A 23,859-nucleotide genomic window follows, 5' to 3' on the forward strand; every position below is an offset into this window, starting at 1 on the left:
GCCCGATACATGCGAATATCGAAAGGAACCCAGATCTTTTGACGATAGACCTATATTTCGTCAAAATCGGATAAGAATTGTGACCTGTAGAGTGTCCACAAACAAATTGTGGACGGACAGAGGTGACGACAATATACGTCCACATGAAAATGTGGGCGTAAAAAACCATGGTGTAAGGACATGGGTTTCACATTGAAGTCATCGGGAGAGAATTACTAGTCTGAGCCCTGATGCATTTACAAGAAAACGACCTTCACCCTGTCCCACAGTTCAGAGTTGGCCAGCACGGGTTATAGGGTAAGGCTTTCTATTTATTTAGTATTTACGCCTCTTTGGTAAGATATTTTACAAGTTCTAATCATTATAGATAGTTGATAGTAAAGTTGTAGCATAGTTCTTCACTTCGCCAATAGTTGTATTGTCAGTAATGCTACACCACCCATTACTCATTAGAGGGTGCTAGTTAACTCGTCCACAAGCAAATTCGTCCACAGTTAAGTCGTCCCCAGCCATTCGTTAAGTCGTCCACAAGGCATTGGTTATGTCGCCCACAACTAATGGTTAAGTCGTCCACAACTGAAACTTGACTCGCACACAACTAATGGTTAAGTCGTCCACAACTAATGGTTAATAAGTCGTCCACAACTAATACTACTTGACTTGTGCACAATCTATTGTTATGCACAGTCATCGGATAATTTTATTTTCGCCGTGAATTTCAAATGGAGTTGTGACCAAAGTTGTTGTTTGTATAGAAATGCTGATTATTATTAATATATTCCTAATAATGAATATATCGACAAGTGAATGGCATCATTCGTATTTCTATGCTCATAGAGAATAGGTTACGATATCAGTTGGTTATACAGGTCACAATTCTATGGAATACAATTACTGCTTTTTACTGAGCGACGTTTCGACTAGGCTTCTCTAGTTGGTAATGACTAGAGAAGCCTAGTCGAAACGTCGCTCAGTAAAAAGCAGTAATTTTATTCCATAGAATTGTGACCTGTATACTCTAGTTCAATTACTAAATGCCATTGAAACAGTTTATCAGTTGCTTAAGTATTTACAGGGTTATTAAAATTACCGGTAAATGCGCTAATTGTTTGGACCTTCTTCATTTGCCACGTGGCTTATTTTTACAAAGGCAACTGGATCTACTCCCTGTGAACAACCATCTAGTATATTTACGGGATCATCAAATTATCATGAATGAAATTGTTATTGATCATTTATTGAATAAAGTGACTTATTTTGTTGTTTGCTATTCATGAACAAGACTGCTATAGTTTGGCGATAGTATGCCCAATTGACGTAAAGAAAATTATACTCATATCAAACACAATGAAGACCACGTGGGTATGATGATAAAGCACCACTCAGTACAATAATAGTTACTTTATTAACGAAGTCTTAGAGACCCATAGTGTTCTCTCTTCGTTACTGGCGCGACCTAATGACAACTAATATGAAAATAAGGCTTTTCCCCCATCTCGGTTCTAAGGCTATTTTGGAATCCTTACCTCTATTTTTCACCGTGATTCTTCCTGGTTCGCCAAAAGGAATCTTTTCTTGCCACATCCAACACAAATTTATAATAATCCAACACTATTTTCATGTAAAATTGTGCGCTACAAAAACATAAACAATATTTATTTGAATCGATAGGCCATTATCAAACTGACGTCTGCGCATACCGGTTAATAGTTGCGCTCAGCCAATATTTCAAATTTAGGAATAGCTATTACAAGATAGTTTTCTTGTGATACAAAATGGTTATCTTGTAATTATAAGATTACAAGAAGAAGCCGGTTAGGGTCAAGCACATGAAAGAAAAAGTGTTCTAACTAGTTTATTTCAAGGTCGCCCTACACTGATTTATCGGATAGCTAGGCCAACGAAATACTTTTTTTATGTTACAGGATCGACCCATTCATTTCATGCTCCCATGAATATCATTAGTTATTTCGTGCCTTCATTAAAATCCATTCATTAAGTTCATACTCTGATTAACTTCATGGTCCCACCAACTTCATAACCTCATATTTCATACCTGATCCCTGACAACTGGGCGTAACACACCCGTACGTATACTAGTTATATAGGAATAATATTTTATACCTGATCCCTGACAACTGGGTGTAATCCACCCGGGAGCTTCGTATTTTTGTAATTACTCGCTTTCGCTTTGCTTCAAATCCCTCTTAAAATTATAAGTAAATTGTTGTTAGACGATATGTCAGTCAGCTCATTTCATTGAGGGAGGGTCCATTTTTCAGAATGTATTTTTCGTTACTTACTGTCCATTCTTAATTATTTTCTGTCAACTACGTATACTTTTTCCGTTGACACCCCTCAATGTTCCCAAAACCGCCTAAATATTTGATCAAGATATAACCGCTCCCCCAGTCAAGCTAGCACACAATAAGCTGGCAGACAACAGTCGGATTACCCTGACATTTTTGCCCATTCCTTGCTCCGTTGGTGTTTTTCGGGTAATCTATTTTTTTCAGTAAGAGTGGGTGTCTATACTTTCCATATATACCAAATTTGCCATACTTTTATACGGAATAATTACCCGATAAATACTTTCGGTACAATGTATCTTTAAAACCACGGAATGCCATTTACATTTTTCAGAAAATTTTGAAAAAGCCTGAATGTACACCAAAATCAAGATCACAACGATAGATAATTTGCAAACTTGGATTCAATCAAATTAAATAGAGGCACATGAAAGAGGTTCAGCGAAACGTAAAGATGGCAACGGCTTGTTTAAAGGGGATATAGACGAAACGGCGCTAATCCAAAACGACCAAAACTTATATGAGTGTGTAAAGTTAAAACGAACGAAAACAAAACGTCCAACAATGTGATAAAAATTTACCTAAATATACGTCAGTGGGTTCTTTTATTAAAGGGTGTATGGCTCTGATTTTTGGAACCTTGAAATATATAAAAATGGTTCTAAAAGCACATGTTAATGTAATATGAATATATGTAAAGTGATTTATATTCAATTTTTTAAAAAAAAATATTGTTATTATTTCTAATTAATTATGTTCGGTGAATTACGCGAACGGTTCAAATTGAACGGCAGCCGTTTACGCCTGCTTAGTGCATTCTCCACGATTTTTAAATTATTATTTTATCGTGTGATGACGACTCAACCAACGTATTTCTATATCCTGAAGTTAAACTATGTCGTGTGGACGAACTAACCGATAATTCCGTTGACGTTAAAAAGTTGTTATATGAGACCGTGGCGGGGGGGGGGGGGGATATCTGTTCGAAACGAATTATTCATAATAAAAAAAAGCTTAGCTGTCACGAGATAAGAGAAAGTGAGCAAAGTATAAAAAGTCCGTGCATTCCTTTGTTTTGTTTAAAATTGTCTACTTAAACATTTAAAGCGATAATTATTATAGTTTATTCAGAAAGCTATATAATAAATACACTCAAGTTATATATTATTATTTAATTGACACTTACTTCTGCCTCCGCCACGTGGATTACAAATCGTAATTTGACATGTGCTCTAGAACGACAAAAAAGCGATCATTATTTTATCAAATACTTCATTCATATTCATTTCTCACCCGACCTATCGAAATTTCTTGTAAATACATGTAAGGTCATTGACAAACTGGGAATTTCGCTTGTATTCGGGGAATGCAAACCAGACAATCTTTATCTATCAACAATTGTATTTAGGTATACAAAAGTAAAACAAAAACTTGTTAGGTATGTGAAGGCATAACATGGGAAGTGGTATGAGGCGTTTTGGAAAGAGTACGCGTTACTATATCGTACACAACACCGATCACTACTTAGAAAAGACGTTGCTTTCAGAAGCCGTGGCTACTACTCGACGGCATACTAATTTTAGCTTATGGACTCTCTTGAGGTCACAATTTTTATCCGATTTTAAAAGACGTTTAATGTATCATCGTTACACCATAATGACGATTGAGTTCGAATTTCGTGAAAATCGGACCGAATCTGCCTGACAAAATGACCGCTCCTTGTACGCAAATAGTGTAAAAGTATGTAATACCAAGGTTGTGGACTCTCTAGAAGTCACAATTTTTATCCGATTTTGATGAAACTTAACATGTATCTTTATATCCCAAATATCGCAGTCCATTTCGATAGTCGGGCATTTCAGACCATAATTTCCAGGATTATGGGCCCTGATTTTATGATGTTCCCTATCCATCTCTTGCAAAATTTGGGCGTAACTTGCCTGGCAACCGCTGGTTTTCCCATTCTAATAAACGTTTACATATGTCACCGTTACACGTATAATGACGGTTGAGTTCGAATTTCGTGAAAATTGGACCGAAACTGCCTGAAAAAATAGGCCGCTCCTTGTACTCAAATAGTGTAAAATAGTTAGTGCAGGAGAACTGCACCACACAAATTTACACAAAAACAAATACACGGACAAAAACATCATACCCAGAAAAACACAAACAGACAAACAATTCAAAAAATGTGAATGGATCCGGGGGCTAGTATGTAATAGTATGTAATATCAAGGTTGTGAACCCTCTAGAAGTCACAATTTTTATCAGATTTTGATGAAACTTAAAATATATGTCTATGTTCCAAAGATAACTATTCCTGTCACTATTCGCACATATCCGACCTTAACTTCCTGGATTATGGCCCGTGATTGCACAAAAATCGCGATTCTAGCTTGTCGACCCCCTAAGAGGTCACAACTTTTATCCGATTTTAAAAACTGTTAAAATGTATCACCGTTAAACCATAATGATGGTTGAGTTAGAATTCGTAAAAATGGCCGCTCCTTGTACGCAAATAGTGTAAAATTATGTAATGCCGCGGTTGTGGACCCTCTGGAGGTCATATTTTGATGAAACTTAAAATATTTATTTACATCCCGAAGATCTCGGTTCCTGTAGATATTCAGGCATGTCGTATCGTAACTTCCTGGATTATGGTCCCTGATTGTAAGAAAAATCGCTTCTCTTTTTGAGCTTGTTTTCTGTCCATGTATAGAGAACAAGCTAATAACAAAAGCAATTTTTCGTACAATCAGGGGTCATAATCCATAAAGTTATGGTCTGAAATGCACAAATATCGAAACTGGATAAAAATTGTGACCTCTAGAGGGTCCAGAACCTTCGATTACATACCTTTATACACTTTATGTACAAAGAGCGGCCATTTTGTCGGACAGTTCGTTTCGATTTTCCCCTTTATTATGGTGGAATAGTGATATATTTAAATGTTTTGTTTCTTTTTTAAATCGGATAAAAAAAATTTTGACCCCTAGGGAATCCACGAACTAAAAGGCATGATTTGTCATACAATCAGGGGCGGTAATCCAGGAAGTTAGAACCTGATATGGAGGTAAACCACCATCAATTTCCCCATTGTTAATTCTGGCCTCTTCGCCCACCTCCAACTTTTCCCCAAATTTTCGATGGGCTGATTGCTTTTCACTACAGACAGAGGAACAAATGGTCATGTCTTTGCACTAAAATTTGTATGAGGTTGACCACCAAAGTTTTGAGATACACAAACTTGAACAAGCATACTAAAAACATGTAACTAGTTGCCGTACATATCACCGTAGCCAGCCTGATAACCTGTTATCCTTCCGCCTCAAAATCATGAATATTTACCAAAACCTGACAGAAAATGTTCATTCAAACCCTCTTCGTCCATTCTAGACCAAAACATCAACACAAATGAGCATGCAAAAGGGGAGAAAAGAGATGAAGTACAATCTGTGGGTACCGAGATGGTGAAATTTAATGGTGGTCTGCCCCATATGCGCAAATAGCGAAAGGAACCAAGATCTTTGAGACATAAACATATATTTTAAGTTTCATCAAAATCGGATAACAATTGTGACTTCTAGAAGTTGGACAACCTTGGTATGACATACTTTTTCACTATTTGCGTACAGGGATCAGCCGCCATTTTGTAAGGTAGTTTTCGTCCGATTTTCACGAAATTGGAACTCAACTGTCATTAGGGTCTAACGGTGATACTTTTAAAAGTTTTTTTAAATCGGATAAAAATTATGACCTCTATAGGGTCCACAAGCTAAAAACGTGATTTTTCGTACAATCAGGGGCCATAATCCAGGAAGTTAGCCCGATATGCGCAAATATCAAAAGGAACCACGATCTTTGAATTATAAACATCATTTCAAGTTTCATCAAAATCGGATAAGTATTGTGACTTCTAGAGTGTCCACAACCTTGGTATTATATACTTTTACACTATCTGCGTAAAAGAAGCAGCCATTTTTGTCCAGCAGTTTTGGTCAGATTTTTACGAAATTCGAACTCAACCTTAATTGATGTGTAACGGTGATATATTTAAACGTTTTTTTTAAAATGAATACAAATTAGACGTCTAGCTCGTCCACAAGCTAAAAATGTGATCATTTGAACAATCAGGGGCCATAATCTAGGAAGTTACGTTTGGATATGCGCGATTATCACCAGCAACCAAGATCTTTGTGATATAAACATAAATTTAAAGTTTCAACAAAATCGGATAAAAATTGTGGCCTCTAGAGGATCGACAACGTTCATATACCATATTTTGACACTATTTGCGTTGGTGGGCGGCCATTTCGTTCGGCAGTTTTGGTCCGATTTTCACAAAATTCGAACTAAACTGTCATCAGGGTGTAACGGTAATAGATTCACACGTTTTATTAAATCGGATAAAAATTGTGACCTCTAGAAGAACCACAAGCTAAGAACGTGATTTTTCGAAAAATCAAGGGCTATAATTCAGGAAATTACTCTCCGATATGCGCGAATATCGGAAGGATCCAAGATCTTTGGGTTATAAATATGTATTTCAAGTTTCATCTAAATGGGACCAAAATTGTGACCTAGAGGGTCCACAACCTTGATATATATGTACCATATGTTTACACTATTTGTGTACAATGGGCGGCCATTTTGTCCGTCAGTTTTGGTCCGATTTTCACGAAATTCGAACTCAGCCGCCTTTAAATCCTATAATAAGTGTGACCTCTATAGGAATCACGAACTAAAAATGTGATTTTTCGTACAATCAGGGGCCATAATTCAGCAAGTTACGGTCCGATATGTGTGAATATCGACAGGAACCACGGTCGTTGAGTTATAAATATGCATTTCAAGTTTCATCAAAATCATATGAAAATTGTGACTTCTAAGAGTGTCCACAAGTTAAAAACGTGTTTTTATGGTCCGATACAATTCAATATCGAAAGGAACCGAGATCTTTGGGACCTATATTTCAAGTTTCGTCAAAATCGGATATAAATTGTGACCCGTAGAGTGTCCACAGACAAATTGTGGACGAACAGGCGGGCGGACAGGGACGACGAAAATATACTCCACATGAAATTGTTGGCGTTTAAAAATTACAAAGGAGCTAAATCGCTATTCTTTGGCACCTAGAAATGGACACAAAGGGGTCACAACGCATATAATAATGTACTATGAAAGTATATAACCAGATTTACTTTCAATCGTTTATGTTTTACTGTAATGTCTAATCGGTTATCTTCGGCCAAATACACGAAGAGTGTAAATTGAATGGCAGTCTTTGGCATATGGTTATTCCAGTCTACTCCGATAGTCTTCCCTTGTGGGATATGTTTAGCCTCGTTCATCCAGTCACTTCATTACAAATGGCGCTCGAAAGCATTCTGGCATGCGATTCGTGTGCTAAGTTTAAAATGTTCATTGTGTCTTAAATATTGGATACCGGAAGCCCATCTTTTCACGGTAAGATAACAACATCAATCTTGATTTGAATCGACAAATAAGTCGTGTTTGCAATGTTGAAGACTGTGGATGATACTGGGTTAAAGACTTGACTACTTTAAACTGTGTTAATCAAGCCTGAAAACAATCTGGATAGACTACAATAAAGATCGGGCTCATAAAGTGGGACGCAGGTTTGATATTTGTAATCGACGTGGTGTAGCCTGTAGAATTGTGATTCAAATGACTTTGTAATAACATACCGTTATGGATATACTTGTCTCTGGTTTTAGACAAATATATTGATATGTATCTATAATAGAACAAAATTCACAAGTAAGTAGACCAAGCATTGCCAAACAAGCAGTAGGCCTAAAATATTTTCTCTTTGGTCTCGTTCGCCGTAATGAAATTTGTAAGAAAAATAAAATAATAGTATGTCTATATTTACAGGGCTGTCGGAATAAACTATATAATCAACACTTAAAATGTGTAAATAGAAAACGAACACAAAACAAAACAAGGGAATGCACTGAATTTTTCAATCTTGATCCCTTCGTTTATCTCTGGTAAAACTCGCCGGCCATTTTGAATGTCACGTGATGTAGCCTCTCGTCAGTCGCTTCACAAAGATCCAAGATGGTAGCTCAAATGTTCCAAGGATCATTAATATGTAACTCATGCAACGAACCGATGCCTAATTGTCGAGACATCGGCAGCATTTCATTCTAACAATTCCTGTCAATCAGTAGCCACGGGGGTGGAGCTAAACAACCGAATTCATGCTGATTAATGGCCGGTGAGTTTTACCAGAGATAAACGAGGGGTAAAGTTATCTCTCTGATCAAGATTGTATCTTTTTCTCGCCCTCCCTTATATCGTGACTGTTAATTCTTTTTATGTACCGTCCGTTTCGAAGAGATATCCTCTCACGAACTCATATAACAATACAAGGCTAACTCATATTTTCCTTTTTTTTGCGTCACTCCCCGATTCTTCATAGTATCAACTGTGGCAAAGATTTCTGTGTTATACTTATATTTAGAATGCGTTTAACCTGGCCTATGACATATATAATGTTGACTGACACTACCATTGTCCTTAATCCCTTCCACATAAAATCATGAATGTGCATCATAACCAGGCAGAAAATGTTAACTCAGACCCTTTTATTCAATTGTAAACCAAAAAGCCAACAAAAATCGTCATGCAGTAGGCGGGGGCGGGCGAGAGAATGACAGACTATAAGCGGAAGGAATTACATTGGTGGGTAACCTGTGTCTAGATGAATGTTTATGCTCTGATGACAAGGACAGTGTGTCTAGTCATTCGGCTGGAAAGAAAAACCGAAGCGCACCCGTGTACCCATTTGCGGGCCTGTGTATATTCTTTGACACGGATATTGTGGACACGGATGGTGCATGGATATTGGGGATACATTTCAAATAAAGTATTTTAATTGCATAGACATTTTTCATAATTCAATCTGTGTCTTTTACAATATTTATCTGTAGATCTTTGAATGAATATATTGACATATTACGGGTATTATAATAGATAAAAGTGTCATCTACCATGAGAGCTATAGCGTTACAAGAGATAGTAGATGCCCAGGAAACAATTAAAGAATATGCATTTAGAACACCTTTAATACCTTTATATTGTGAATCACAATGGGGCAAGGTACGTATAATTAGGTTTTTGTGGTTTTTTTACATTTAATGTTGACAGATGTGGTATTGCCGACGATAATATGTTGAAGAATTCCAATTCTCTGACTTGAAGGGGCCGTTTATTTACTGAGATCAGTGCCGGATTTACCTAAAAATTTGGAAGGTTGTAGGGCCTCGAGATCTAGTGGTCCTCCGACCAAGTTTGATTTTGACACCGCCATAATCTTTTCTTACACACAATGTAGTCGTTAAAACCCGTCATTATCTTTGGTAAACACACTTTCATTTTCTTCTAGTCGTGGGGCTTGGGAACTATAGAGCGGAATTTCCCTCATAATTCTAATTCCTAAGCTAGTAATGCGTGTGCTAATATGCTTACTTCTAATTCTATGCATGTAATTTCTTACTAACACATGTTAAATTCGCTATTTACACATGTAAAAATGCTAATTTATATGACTTATTTTTTAAATATTGCAGTTAGAATTTGTATTTTGTTCTATTTCCATTATTACTCATAATTTATTGTGGTCAGTTTAGCTTCGTTAACATTTTGACATTTTACAAATGTTTCGCGGTAAAGACGCCATAATTCTAAAACTCATTTTGGTAACAGCCGGCGCTGTTTACAATTGTATGGTGGCTTATTGGGAACATGTAAAATCGCGCCCTTTCCACAACCCGACAGACATGACGATATTTTCCGTACAAAATCCCCTGACATTGCACACTTCATTATGCCCGTCTTCATAAGCACAGTCGGCCCATAACATCAGGACGTTAAACTTTATTTTAGTTCCAAATCACCGGTTTGTGTTAGGAAGTAGGAGGACTCTTTGGAGATTGGGCGAACGATTCATCGCCCTTATTGATCCCATTCTATAGTTTGGAGTCATAACTAAACGAATCTAAAATTGGTATAGTTCTACATTGTTTACATCCTCTCAAAGTCCCTTATTATACTCCCGTTGACTGGTTCCTGGGTAATTGTCACCACCCACCCTTCTTATATTTTAATGTTTCCGTGCCTATAAATTTTGAATCAATAAATTTATACCAATGATACTTGACAAGACTGCAAAGGTACATAACCTTAAAATTGATTAGTCAACATAGGGTAATAAAGATAATATTATGCTCTCAAGATTTTTCATCCACCCATATTTCCATGTGCACGTATTATGCCATCACCTCTGTCCGTACGTGTATCTACAGGTCACAATTTGTTAACCAACTTTATGAAACTTAAACTATATTATGTTGATATCACAAAGATCTCGGATGGGTTCGATTTTTGCACTTATCTCACGATTACATTTTGGATTTTAGCTCCTAATCGTACGAAAATCGAACACATAGCTTGTGGAACCTCTAGAGATCACAATTTTTATTCAATGTCTTTTAAAACTTAAAATGTATGAGTATATGATAAAGACCTCGAACAGCCTAAATTTTCTTTCAAAATTGTCGAGAATGATTTACTTCTGTAGTACTTATGTTTGAAAGAAAAATTGTCGTGTTTTGGGGTTATATAAAAAAGACACAATTTCAATGGGCCACCATATAATAAACAGCGTCACCTGTTGCCATAATGAGAGTTAGAATTATGACTTATCATAACGGGTTAAAAGGGAGTCATAATTGCAACGCTCATTATGGTAATAGATGGCGCTGTTTACTATATGGTGGCTCATTGGGGACATGTAAAATCTCACCCTTTTTATAATCCGTTAGACATGACGACATTTTTCTGTCAAAACTAATAAAATATCTTACGTACAAAAGCAAATTATTCTAGATATGTTTCAGATGAATAAAAAGGCTACTTTGTCGTGCATTTTCCCTAATACGGCCATATCGATTGATTTAGCCTTTTTTTTCTTTTTTTGTTGTTGAAATATTCGTTCTCGATATTTTTGAGAGAAGTAATAGGCCATTTTTTTCTCTAAAGATATATAAAATATTTTACGTACAAAAGTAAATTATTCTGATAATATTTTCGTAATATAGAAATACACTAGTTGAACAGAGTTTTTTTTGTTTTGTGTTTGTATTGGTTTATAAACAATATCTTATTTTATTTGGGATTGGGTCGAGAAACAGGAAATGATAATTAAGATATTAAATTATAGCAAAGCCCGCCCACCCCACCCCACCCCCACCCCCAACGCACACACACATACGCTGTGAATTCCTTAAGCAAGTTGGCGTCCACATCTGTGAAAATCGATAGCTACCCCCCCCCCCCCTTGTCCCAATGCTTCACATCGAAGATGAAAATTATCTTTTAAAAACTGCAGCCTCCACAGAGATTTTTCACAATTTGAGGTTGCAGAACGCTGAATATCCATAGAAAACTAAAATAATATCAAAAATACTTTACTTGTGTGCGTAAAATATTTCATAATTTTGAGGGGAAAAGATAAGCTAAACTAATCATTACCTATTTATATTTATTTATTCACTCTCATGCATGGCGTAATGAGTTCTTACTAAATATTTTATTGTTCTTTTAGAAACAAAATCAATCGATATAGCAGTATAAGGGAAAATGCACGACAAGGAAGCCTATTTATTGATTTTAAAAATATCTAGAATAGTTTGCTTTTGTACATAAAATATTTTATGATTTTTATCTGTCGGGTTATGAAAAAGGCGAGAGTTTACATGTCCCCACTCAGCCCCCATACAATTGTAAACAGCTTCATCTGTTACCAAAATGAGCTTATAATTCATGACGCCTTTATCGTATAACTTTTGTGAAATGTCAAAATGTTAACGAAACTAAACAGGCTACAGTAAATTAAAAGTAATAATGGGAATAAAACAAAATACAAATTCTAACTGCAATATTTAAAAAATAAGTCATATAAATTAACATTTTTACATGTGTAAATAGCCAATTTAACATGTGTTAGTAAGAAGTTACATGCATATAAGTAAGCATATTAGCACACGCGTTACTAGGTTAGGAGTTAGAATTATGGGGGAAATTCCGCTTCATAGGGAGCGGTCGCATAAGTGGAATAGCCCAATGACTTCCTTCATCTAAATCCTGCTCTGACTGAGATAGTCTACAATAGAAGTTAAAACACAGATGTGACATCATGCTTTGATGTTGGCGTATCACTCGTTTTGTTTCAGTATATTACTTAATGTCTCGCTCTCGACCATTAAACCACACTTGGTCACCATGATGATATTGACACGTTAAGTATATCTGTGTTTTCTATTGGGACTGTGTAGACAGAGAAAACCAGCCAAAACCAAATATAAACATAACAAACACAACAGACAATACAAGTTAAAAACACATATACACTAGAAAAATAAATATCTAAGGGAATATAACTGTAAGCCAAGAGACCGGAGGCTCTACGGAAGCCTATTGCGGCCATTTCAAAATCTCGACTTTTCGGGGCGAGAACACGACTTCTCGCCTCGACTTCTCACCTTTGAAAATCCTCGACTTCTAGCTCCCTCGCGTTCCCGCCTTTGAGTTAATCTCGTCCTCTCGTGTTCTCGCTCCCTCGCTTTGTCGCAATCTCGACTTCTCGTATTCTCGCCGCGTAAGTGCAGTTTATGCGCATGTCCACTGACTACCGTATTTATATTTGGACAGGGAATCAAACAGACTTCAGTCGAATCTTTCTTTGCTCTCTAATAGTAAGTGCAGGGGGACTGCACCACACAAAATTTACACAAAAACAAATACACGGACAGGACATCATAATCAGGAAAACACAAACATACAGACAATTCAAAAAAAGTGAATGGATCCGGGGGCTAGCCGTAAGCGTCCACTGCGCTGTACAGTCCCGGGTCTGTAGTGACACAGACTTCACTCAAATTTGAAAACAATTAGGAATACAACCCAAAGAACCCATTGTGTAATGCCAGCATGTGTCATGATCTGCTATATGCTACACGAAATACGAATGTAAGCATATGTAGTAAAATTCAACTATACAAGAAACCACATCGGTGAAATGTATAAAAAAGTAGTCTAAACTCTTAAATTCATTAAAGAAACGCTTAAGTCTAACTTCATCAACGTTCACCGGGTTTTTTATGCGTGGTCTTGCCAGTGCTGTAGGACGGGGAGCCTGACAAGGGACAACGTATAGTCGTTCGAATGGGATTTAAAAAACGAGGTCCCGTGTCCGGAATCGAAATGAAGTTGGTTCTAGCGTGGCTCAGTGAGTAGGACGTTTGCTCTTTTACTTCACCAATGTTCATCGTGATTTTTCTGGCCTTGTCCACCCTTGTCAGTGGTGTAGGACGGAGAGCCTGGCAAGAGACAAAGTATAAGCGTTCGAATGGAATAAAAATAACCGAGGTCCCGTGTCCAGAATCTAAATGAAGTAGGAGCTACGGTGGGTCAGTGAGTGGGACGTTTGCTCTCTTACTTCAGTGGTGTAGGAGGAAAGACCTGGCAAGGGACCACGTATAGTCGTTCGAATGGCATAAAAAAAACAAGGTCCCGTGTCCCGAATCGAAATGAAGTGGGATTTAGGGTGGCTCAGTGAGTAGGACGTTTGCTCTCTAACATCATTAAAGTTCGGAGACACGGTGGCTAAGTGGGTAAGACGCTGGCTCACTAAACTGGAGGTCACGTGTTCGCCCCCTGCATTGGCCGAGGAAGTTCATCAGAGTTTTCCAACGTGATTTCCCCTTGTCAGTGGTGCAGGACGGAGGGCTTGGCAAGGAGAGTTGTCTAGTTGTTCGGATAAGACGAAAAACCGAGGTTATAAATTGGCGTGCACGTAAAAGATCCCTTGGCAGTTGGAATTCGACATAAGAGGAGGCTTTGGTGCCGCTGCCCGGTCACAATTTCCCTCATAGCACACTGTATGGCGTATGCCCGTCTTAATTAATCCAGTTCGGAACAGAACAGTAGGACGTTAAACCCTATTTCATTTCATTTCATCAAAGTTCATCGTAATTATTCTGGCGGGGTTTAATCTTGTCAGTGGTGAAGGAGGAATGGGATAAAAAAAAGACCGAGGTCCTGTGTCGGGATTCGAAATGAAGTGGGAGCTGCGGTGGCTCAGTGCGTAGCCGAGACTTTTCTGGCGAGGCACCCCCTTGTAAGTGGTGTAGAACGGAAGGCCTAGGGACAGCAGGTCCCGTGTACACATTTGCGTGGTTGTGTGTGGGTGTGTGTGTGGGGGTGGGGGGTGGAGGTAGGTGCTCTGTTTCGATCCCCCGCTTATATGTGACAAGGTGTAGGGTCGATTGTCCAACCTTGTGGGTTTTCTCCAGGTCCCCCCCCCCCCAAAAAAAAAAATGTTAAAGACCCCTACGCGCAAACAAATTATTAGTCCGGAAATTACTTGATTTGTCGAGTGGACGTTCAACACCATTCATTCCCCCCCCCCCCCCACACACACACACCTGTCTCATATTTCATTTCGAACGTCAATAAAAACTGATAATAATTGTTGGCTTTGTATTACAAAATAACGTTTTAAGACACATTAATACATAATATAACCACATTATGTCATTACTGTACACACACTAAAATGTCGCACACTAAGTGAACACACAGAAATGGGTACGTGCATCAAAAAGTATTCAAACCAGCTTTGGTGGCAGCATGCTTAATATTTCACAGAATCAAGGAATGAATAAACTACTAGACTGCAAAATTTCAGAAGCCTCCTTTGCTATTTTGTTGACATTTATTACCATATACATACCAAAAATATTTGAAAATCGAGTTATTTTAGGCTCACTGCGCACATAATAACTTCTAAACTAGCTTTGGTGGCTCCAAGATGTTTATGTTTTCGAATTAACGGATGGATAAGTTATGAACATACTAATGTTCATTACCTTTCTATGATGCACGAGGGTTCAAATTCGCCCAGAGTCTAAATTAGCCCGGGGCCAAAATTTGCCAGGGGCCCATATTCGCCCAGTGCTCAAATTCGCACGGGACCAAAATTCGCTTGAGGTCCAATTCGTTCGTGGCCCAAATTCGCCTGTGGCCATAATTCGATGGCCTAAAACGTTCACGCGGCCATGCTTTAATTTGATACGAGATATGTGGGGGTGGAGCGCGGCGACGAAGGGTAATTAGCCCAGGGCCCGAATTCACTAGCCTAAAACATTCATGTTGTGATGCTGGTTAATTTAATACCACATAATAATGTGTGGGTGGAGCACGGCGAAGAAGCAAAATGGGCGAAAATACATACAAACATACATACACACACCCATACACACTTAGATTTTATTTATATAGATATCACATTGCCAGGAAGCGTGATGGGCGAACATACATACATACATACATACATACATACATACATATTTTGATTTTATTTATATACGGTAGATATCAACGTAAAGTTCTCTCATGACCTGGATTCGGGACAAACTTTTTGGGTTTATTAATCAAAGGGTACGTTCAGACTGCATCAAAACCACCTAAATAAGCCTTGGTGGCACAATGTTATTTATTTCACAGAATCAACTACTAGACTGCACACTTTCAGAAGCCTTCTTGGATGATTTTTCGAAATACATTACCATAAACATATCAATAATATCCGAAAATAGGGTTAGGGCAAGCTCATCGTACATGCATATTCCTGACGAACTTTCTATGTTGCATTATCGAGTTATCGCACCTCAAAGTTTACAGCATCCGGATTCGAGGTGAAGTTCGTGGTTTCAGTAAACAAAGGTACGTCCACGCTAAATCAACAAAAACACCTAAAGGGTCTTTAACAGTAGGAGGAACCCGGAGAAAACCCACGGGGATGGACAGGCGACCCACCCCTTGTCATGTACAAGCGGGGAATCGATACCGCGCCAGTTGATTCAATGTCTGTCCTTATGATCCAATGCGAACGCGTTAACCATTCGGCTACCAAAACCCATACTGTTCTTCTCCAACTGAGCTAATGAAAGCGAATATACGCCATGCAGTGTGCTACGAGGGTCTACTCTTATTTCGAATTCCCACGGTAAAGGGTTCTTGTACGTGGACGCCAATGTGTGTGAAAGAGAGAAAGATAGACTCGACACAAACCAGGTCATTCCGGGACTAACAATTTTATTTCAATTATTTACTTGCGTTTAGGGGTCTTTAGCAGTGGCCGACACCCGAAGAAAACACACACAGTTGGACAGACGACCCTAATCATTGTCACGTTCAGGCGGCGAATCGAAACCGAGCCACTTGAATCAATGACAGACCCCACCCCTTCCCCCACGCCAAAGTATACACGAGGCCCCTTTTTTGTCCCATCCGAACGACTACACGTTATCCGTTGCCAGGCCCTCCGTTTTCGTCCTACATAACTGACAAGGGTGGACATCTTTAGAAAAATCCCGATGCACTTTGATGAAGTTAGAGAGAAAACGTCCTACTCACTGAGCCACCGTAGCCCCCACTTCATTTCGATTTCGGACAAGGAACCTTGTTTTTTTATTTATACCATTCGAACGACTATACGTTGTCCCTTGCCAGGTCTTTCGCCCTATACCACTGACAAGCAGAAACCCCGACCGAAAAATCCCGGAGAACTTTGATGAAGTAAGAAAGCAAACGTCCTACTCACTGTGCCACCAGTGCGAGAACATGAGGATTTCCAAAGGCGAGAACACGAGGGAGCGAGAAGTCGAGGTGAAAATAATCTTTTGTTCTCGGGGCGAGATCCTCGCATTCTCGCTCAGTTGTTTTCTCTCACTCGACTTCTCGAGATTCTTAAATGGCCGCAATAAGCTTCCATTCAGGCTCAGTGCGCGGGGGTGTCCATCAAATGGGCACAAAATCAGACCCAACTTTTCTATAGTAAAATTTTGCGTAGAATACGATGCCGAGTGGTAATCAGTCCGCTGTTGGGGCGTTTTCTAGATATTCGGGGTCAAAGGTCACATGAGGTCATTTGCACTGTAAGTGAATGCGCATCCTTTCTTCTATCATGACAATATGCTGAAAATGATCGAAAGTAATCACTCTTTCATTAAAAATTTAAACTTGCTAAATTCACCTTTAGTCTTAGTGACCCCGGAGGTCAAAAGGTGAAATTTTCCATTTTTGCACTAGGAAGATTTAAAGCAATAAAATCTCAGCGTAAAATATAAAAAACTAAAGCGAAACCTGTTCTTATTTATAGTAGGAACATTTAAAACTTATCTTTATGTGGTCTTAGCACCGTACATTTACTTTGGAACGTCGAAAAAGATCTTACATAACAGAACCAACACACTTCGAAACCTGTTTCAAAAATACGTAAAAACTGTCAAATCGAAATCTCCCGGAAACGACTGTTATACATAATGTAGCACCATGAGTCTTCTGTCTGACGTGGAGAGCGGATTAAGGGAACCGGTCGCCACATCCTACGTAGACCCATGCATCTTTTCTTACTACATATTTCTGTAGCCTTGTGATCGTCTAGAATTTATCTCTAACTGACTTTACTTCTGCTTCACGTTGTGTATTTACTTCTTACAGTTTCTTAAGACGTTTGTCTTACCAGGAATAATAATGCAACAGGTTGCTTCTACATTTTATATATATATAGCTGAATACAGGTATACAAGCATAGCACAAATTACAATACTAGCTAAAACCATTTCTCTACCCTAGCCAGCCTCGCGGCTGTCTAGGAACTCAGATGGAAGCTCTCTGGAATCTAATGGAAGTCTGTCTTACAGGGTTCCACGGTTTCTTTTTAAAGGTATATGAATATCACGCACCATCAAGTGTGATCATGGCCCTGAACTTGTGTAATTAACGATATGATTGGTTACTTTAAGTCAAATGATGCAATTAGAATAATTCCACTCACGTGTAATTCTGGTGGTAAATTATTGACACGTGTTTTGATTTAAGAGCTCTTTTTATGTAACAGGAGGGTTGGATGGCTGAATGGTTAGCGTGCGCGCGCTGTATCATAAAGTCTGTCATTGAGTCGACTGTCGTGGTTTCGAATCCCCGGTTGTACGTGACAAGGAGTAGGGTCGCCTGTCCAACCTCGTGGGTTTTCCCCAGGTCCTCCGGTTTCCTCCCACTGCTAAAGACCCCTACGCGCAAACGAATTATAGAAATAAAATTAAAAACCATATGTTCGTCCCGAAATGACCTGGTTTGTGTCGAGTGGACGTTAAACTCCATTTCTCTCTCTCTCTTTTTATGTAACAATATGCATTGTACATAATAGCTTACGGGATATAAATGTCGTATTGGTAAATGTTACTGGTAAAAGTTTGGCAGGCTTTGTGACGCGGCCTCGAGTCCAGTCATGAAACTATTCAATTGTTTTTTCAGACAATTAGTATCATTATGTATAGCATTCGTTGTAAAACTAATTATCGATTCCCATTTAGTTTCACTGAACAAATAAAATGAAATGAGGTTTAACACATCAGTGAACAAACATTTGATATAGAAATTTTGCAACCAACTCAACAACGTAAATAAGTCACTCTATATAAATTTTATAAAAGAAAATATTTTATTCTTTGTATTTTGTCCTTATGTAATATTTGTTTTTATTGTAGATATATTTGAAATTAGAAAACCTTCAACCAACTGGATCATTTAAAGTTAGAGGAGCAAGCAATGCTTTAGCAGCCCTGAAATCAGAAAAGTTAACTGATGTTTACACTGCAAGTGCTGGAAACTTTGCCCAGGGTTTAGCGAGGAATAGTAGAATTCTTGGCTTGAACTGCTCGGTACTTGTACCTGATCACGCACCTGACGTTAAAACAGCTGCAATAGAAAGATACGGGGGCAAGGTTATACGGGTACCTTACGACATTTGGTGGAACATCATTATAAATCACAGTCATCCTGGAATGGAAGGAAAGCTTATACACCCAGTTGCCGAGCCAAGCGTTATAGCAGGTTAATACACTTTTAAAAGGGTTAAGGGGGTACTGGACGATATTTATAACTGTGTTAAAATATCGAAAAGCTTTATTTTATCTTTCTGAATATTCCGTTCATTGCTTTAGGATAGTTAATGCTGAAAATGTTTTAACATAATAAATTTAAGAAATTAATAGAAATATTATTACGCGTATGCTTGAGTCTGGGGACGTCGCGTTATTTTCAGATAGCAACATAGTGATTACCATTAGTAATATGGATTTAAATATATGATTTAATGACCGACATTCCCCGCTACATGCTCGTGACACTTTAGAATGAGGTAAGATAAAAGCAAACAAGCATTGTCGGCATTAATATTTAGGACACTATCTTCAGTTTATATCAAACTATTATATTTAATCGGTCAGATTAATCAATATATCCGTCCATGCTCTTTGGCAACCAAAGGGCAACACCTGTTCAATAAGCTACTTGTACCGCTTTTTCATTAGCATAATTAAAGGAGCCAGATCGCTAATATTTGGGACCTAGAAATTGACACAAATGGGTCGCAACGCATATAATAATGTAATATGAATGTATATAAACTAATTTACATTCAATCGTTTCCGTTTTTACCTTTAATTTCTAATCAGTTATGTTCAGCGAAATACGCGATAAGTCTCAATCGAATGGCAATCTCTAGCGTCTGGTTATTCCAGTCTACACCGGTAGTATTTATTGTCATTGCTCTCCAGATAAGAATATGTCGTCACCGTTTGACATGACCTGTGGGAATATGTTTAGCCTCGTTTTTCGAGTCCCTTGTTATAAATGCGCTGAAACGCATTCTTGTACACGACACAATTCGTGTGCCAATGGTAAAATGTTTTTTGTCTTAAATGTTGGATATCAGAAGCCCATCTTTTCCCGGTAAGATCACAACATCAATGTTGATTTAAATTGGCAAATAACTTGTGTTTTCAATGTCGAAGACTTGGATGATGTTGAGTTAAAGACTTATATATAGTAACTTTAAAATGGGTTCATTCACAGCTTTGGCAATACAATAACCATTTTTTTAATTGAGGTAGAATGTTCAGATTAAGCGAAAGTCATGAGTGGCATCGAGGGTAATCATTTTCTGCTGACGCCATGCCGAAACTAAGCAGTATGATTTGTAGATTTTTTTTTAACGAGTGTCATCTATTTATTTTGGGATTTGGGCGAGGCAAACATCAGCGTCACTGCTAGTTTATTAATTTTTTTTTATTACATCCTTTTTTCTTGTCAGGCAATGGGACAATAGGTCTTGAAATATTAGAAGATCTTCCGGATGTTGATGCAGTTATTGTACCGTACGGAGGCGGAGGACTGATCACTGGAATATCTTCTGCCATTAAATCGAAGAAAGCAAACGTCAAGATATTTGCGGCTGAAGTAGAAACTGCTGCCCCACTTTCAAAAGCACTTGAAGTTGGGGAACCTGTTGAGTGCGAGTACAAGCCATCTTTTGTAGACTGTATTGGCAGCCGATCTGTTCTGAATGAAATGTGGCCATCCGTTAAGAAGCTAGTTGATAGTTCACTGGTAGTAACATTAAAGCAGGTCGCCGATTCAATGAAGTTGTTAGCTGAACGCAATCATGTTATTGCTGAAGGCGGAGCTGCAGCTCCTGTATCAGCTGCCTTAAATGGGTCTGCTGGTAAAGGGAATATAGTGTGTGTTATATCCGGTGGAAATATAGACAAAGAAACTTTTTCTCAAATTTTAAATAATTCCATACCGACCTGACATAACTATACATAATGCTCAATATAAAGAAATGGGGCCTCCAACAATAATTCGAATTTTACAATAATTCAAGAATCACAGATTTGGGTCATCAGCCTTTAAAGAAAGCGGGGGACTATTTTAATTCTGTCTGTCGGTTACACGTTTTGGGACACAATAACTTACTTCTAATTGAGCTAGAACTTTCTAACTCGATGTAGGCGTCTCTCTGTCTGTTACACGTTTTGGAACGCAATTTCTGCTTAAGCTAAGCGATTTGATTGGTCGAGATTTTGGAAAACATTAACTCTGCTTCTAATTGAGGTAGAATGTTTAAACTTGGTGTAGATGTTCTTTAGATACGTGTCATGAGTTCGATGATGGCTGCTTAGGCTAAGCAATCAAACTATAAACTAAGTTTCATCACTCTCTATCAGATAGAATCAAGATTATCTTGTCCTAAAGCATCAACCAATGAAATTGATTAGCTCTGCTTAGCTTCAGCTCGAAATGTTAATCATTGAACTCAGTCAAGACATTCAACTAATGAACGTCTACATCAAGTTTAAACATTCTACCTCAATTAAAAGTAAAGTTGTTATGTTCCAAAGTTTTGACCAATCAAATTGCTTATCAATCCTTAGCCTAAGCAGAAAATTCTCACCGTCGGAGTTTCATCGCTCTCACTTCATTAAAACCAGGGGGATCACGGTGGCTAAGTGGGTAGGGCGTTCGCTAGCCTGGAGGTCGGGTGTTCGATCCCTGCTTTGCCCGAGAAAGTTCGTCCAGATTTTCCGGCGTGGTTCTCCCTTGTCAGTGATGCGGGGATCACGTGGCTAAGTGGGTAAGACGCTGGATCGCTAGCCTGGAGGTCGGGTGTTCGATCCCTGCATTGGCCGAGAAAGTTCATCCAGATTTTCGTGTTTTTAGCTTGTGGTCCCTTTAGAGGTCACAATTTTTATCCGATTGAAAAAATAAACGTTCGAATATTTCACCGTTACACCCTAATGACGGCTGAGTTAGAATTTCGTGAAAATCGGACCAAAACTGCTGGACAAAATGGCCGTCTCTCGTACGCAAATAGTGTAACTATATGGTATATCAAGGTTGTGAACTCTCTAGAAGTCACAATGTTGATCCGATTTCGATAAAACTTGAAATTATCTTTATAACCCAAAGATCATGGTTCCTGTCGATATTCGCGCATATCGGATCGTAACTTCCTAAATTATGGGCCTTGATTGTACGAAAAGTCGCCTTTTTTTTAGCTTGTTCTCTATCCATATCTTTCAAAATATGGTCGTATCCTGCCTGGCAGCGCCTGGTTTTTATTGTTTTTAAATTCATGTCCAAGGTATAAGGGCCATTTTTCCGCCGGAATCGAGGTGTATTGTTGCGCCATGTCTTGGTCGTACTGAATCCTAAATGACCATCACTAGGTCCCTTGGTATAGGTGTAGTTTATATGGTGAACGCCTTGACTGAGTTCGATGATGACACTATGATTTTAATTGATAGAGACTGATGAAACTTGGTGTTTAGTTAATCTACATCAAAACCTCGGCTTAGCTCGATCATGAGCATTTTCTGCTGACGATAAGTATCGATAAGCAGTTTGATTGTTCGATGCTTCCAAAACGATAAATGTGCAATTAATTCATGTGTCATCTTTTTATTTTTTGATTGGGGCTGGGGACATCAGCTAAACTGTTGGTTTATTATATTTATAACAAAAATAAATCAGCTAATTTCGTTTCACTTGTCTTTACTACACTAGGATCTGGAAGAGTTGTTAGCATTGACGTGTTCTGAATAGTGTGAGGTATTAGCCAATGAAACGGTCTGTTACGGCGAACTTTAGGTGTGTTTTGCACGGAACTGTGGGTAATCCACTAGTAGCACTAATGCTGATTGGTTAATCAAATGTCTGACGGCATAGGCCCACTTGCCGCTCGTATGACTTCTGAAGTGACATATCGCAACAACCGGTCAGATCTTCATGTAGTGTAGGCCATCGAAGGTATATAAAATGAAACGAAATATAGATCTGTATTTTAATCAGATTGAAAACATTATCAAATGATAAATGTAAAATGGTGCACCGGACTCGATTCAAATAAATACGCTCTGGGTAAATCGCTTTTAAAATAATAACTATGGATAAATTTGTAATACGGAACCTTTTCATATCTGAAAACAAAAATAAATTCATTCAAATCATAAAGCAGCTTTTTATACGCCCACATTTTCATGTGGACGTATGTTGTCATCGCCCTGTCCGTCCGGACGCTCGTCTGTCTGTCCGTCCACAATTTGTTTGTGGACACTCTACAGGTCACAATTTTTATCCGATTTTGACGAAACTTGAAATATAGGTCTATCTTCTCAAGATCTTGGTTCTTTTCGGTAATGGCATGTATCGGTCCATAACTTCGTGGATTATGGCCCCTGATTATACGTTTTTAGCTTGTGGCCACTCTAGAGGTCACAGTTTTCATCTAATTTTGATGAAATATGAAATACATGTTTATAACCCAAAGATCTTGATTCCTTTCGATGTTTGCGCATATCGGATCGTAACTTCCATTGGCCAATCACGCTATTTTACCGACATTTCGTCTAATAGTTTGGATGCAGCCATGGCGGGTGTGGCGCCAGGCAGGGTAAGCTTACTCTTCCGGGCACCTGTTACCACTGTTTGTCGTGTATTTTGTACACGGTGAACAGTCCATTTGCTGATTACACTATTTTGCCTATACCGTTTTTTAGGACTTCGAATTTTGTCTAATGGTTTGGATTGTTCGTACTTGGTTTTATTTTAT

General features: G+C 38.4%; 1 protein-coding gene across 3 annotated transcripts; it reads left to right on the plus strand.

Moving 5' to 3' along the window:
• Nucleotides 1-229: 229 nt before the first annotated feature.
• LOC126809954 (L-threonine dehydratase catabolic TdcB) lies at nucleotides 230-23,261 on the plus strand. Of its 3 annotated transcripts, none has more exons than XM_050534831.1 (4): nucleotides 230-297; nucleotides 9,269-9,437; nucleotides 18,953-19,298; nucleotides 20,560-23,261. In XM_050534831.1, exons 2-4 carry the CDS (start codon nucleotides 9,330-9,332, stop codon nucleotides 21,057-21,059), a joined length of 954 nt encoding a protein of 317 aa, XP_050390788.1. In that variant the 5' UTR covers nucleotides 230-297; nucleotides 9,269-9,329; the 3' UTR covers nucleotides 21,060-23,261. The 3 variants fall into 3 exon arrangements, with proteins under 3 accessions (XP_050390788.1, XP_050390789.1, XP_050390790.1); XM_050534832.1 differs by having other exon boundaries at nucleotides 257-297; nucleotides 9,312-9,437; XM_050534833.2 differs by lacking the exon at nucleotides 230-297 and adding an exon at nucleotides 313-335 and having other exon boundaries at nucleotides 9,312-9,437.
• The last annotated feature ends 598 nt before the right edge of the window (nucleotides 23,262-23,859 follow it).

This window comes from Patella vulgata, chromosome 2, assembly GCF_932274485.2.
Source record: "Patella vulgata chromosome 2, xgPatVulg1.2, whole genome shotgun sequence".
Lineage (NCBI taxonomy): Eukaryota > Metazoa > Mollusca > Gastropoda > Patellidae > Patella > Patella vulgata.

Coding starts and splice junctions, on each gene's coding strand:
- LOC126809954 (XM_050534831.1), top strand. CDS start 9,330: ATGAGAGCTATAGCGTTACAAGAGATAGTAGATGCCCAGGAAACAATT. Junction 9,438..18,952: donor GTGAATCACAATGGGGCAAG/GTACGTATAATT, acceptor TTTTTATTGTAG/ATATATTTGAAATTAGAAAA. Junction 19,299..20,559: donor CGAGCCAAGCGTTATAGCAG/GTTAATACACTT, acceptor TTTTCTTGTCAG/GCAATGGGACAATAGGTCTT.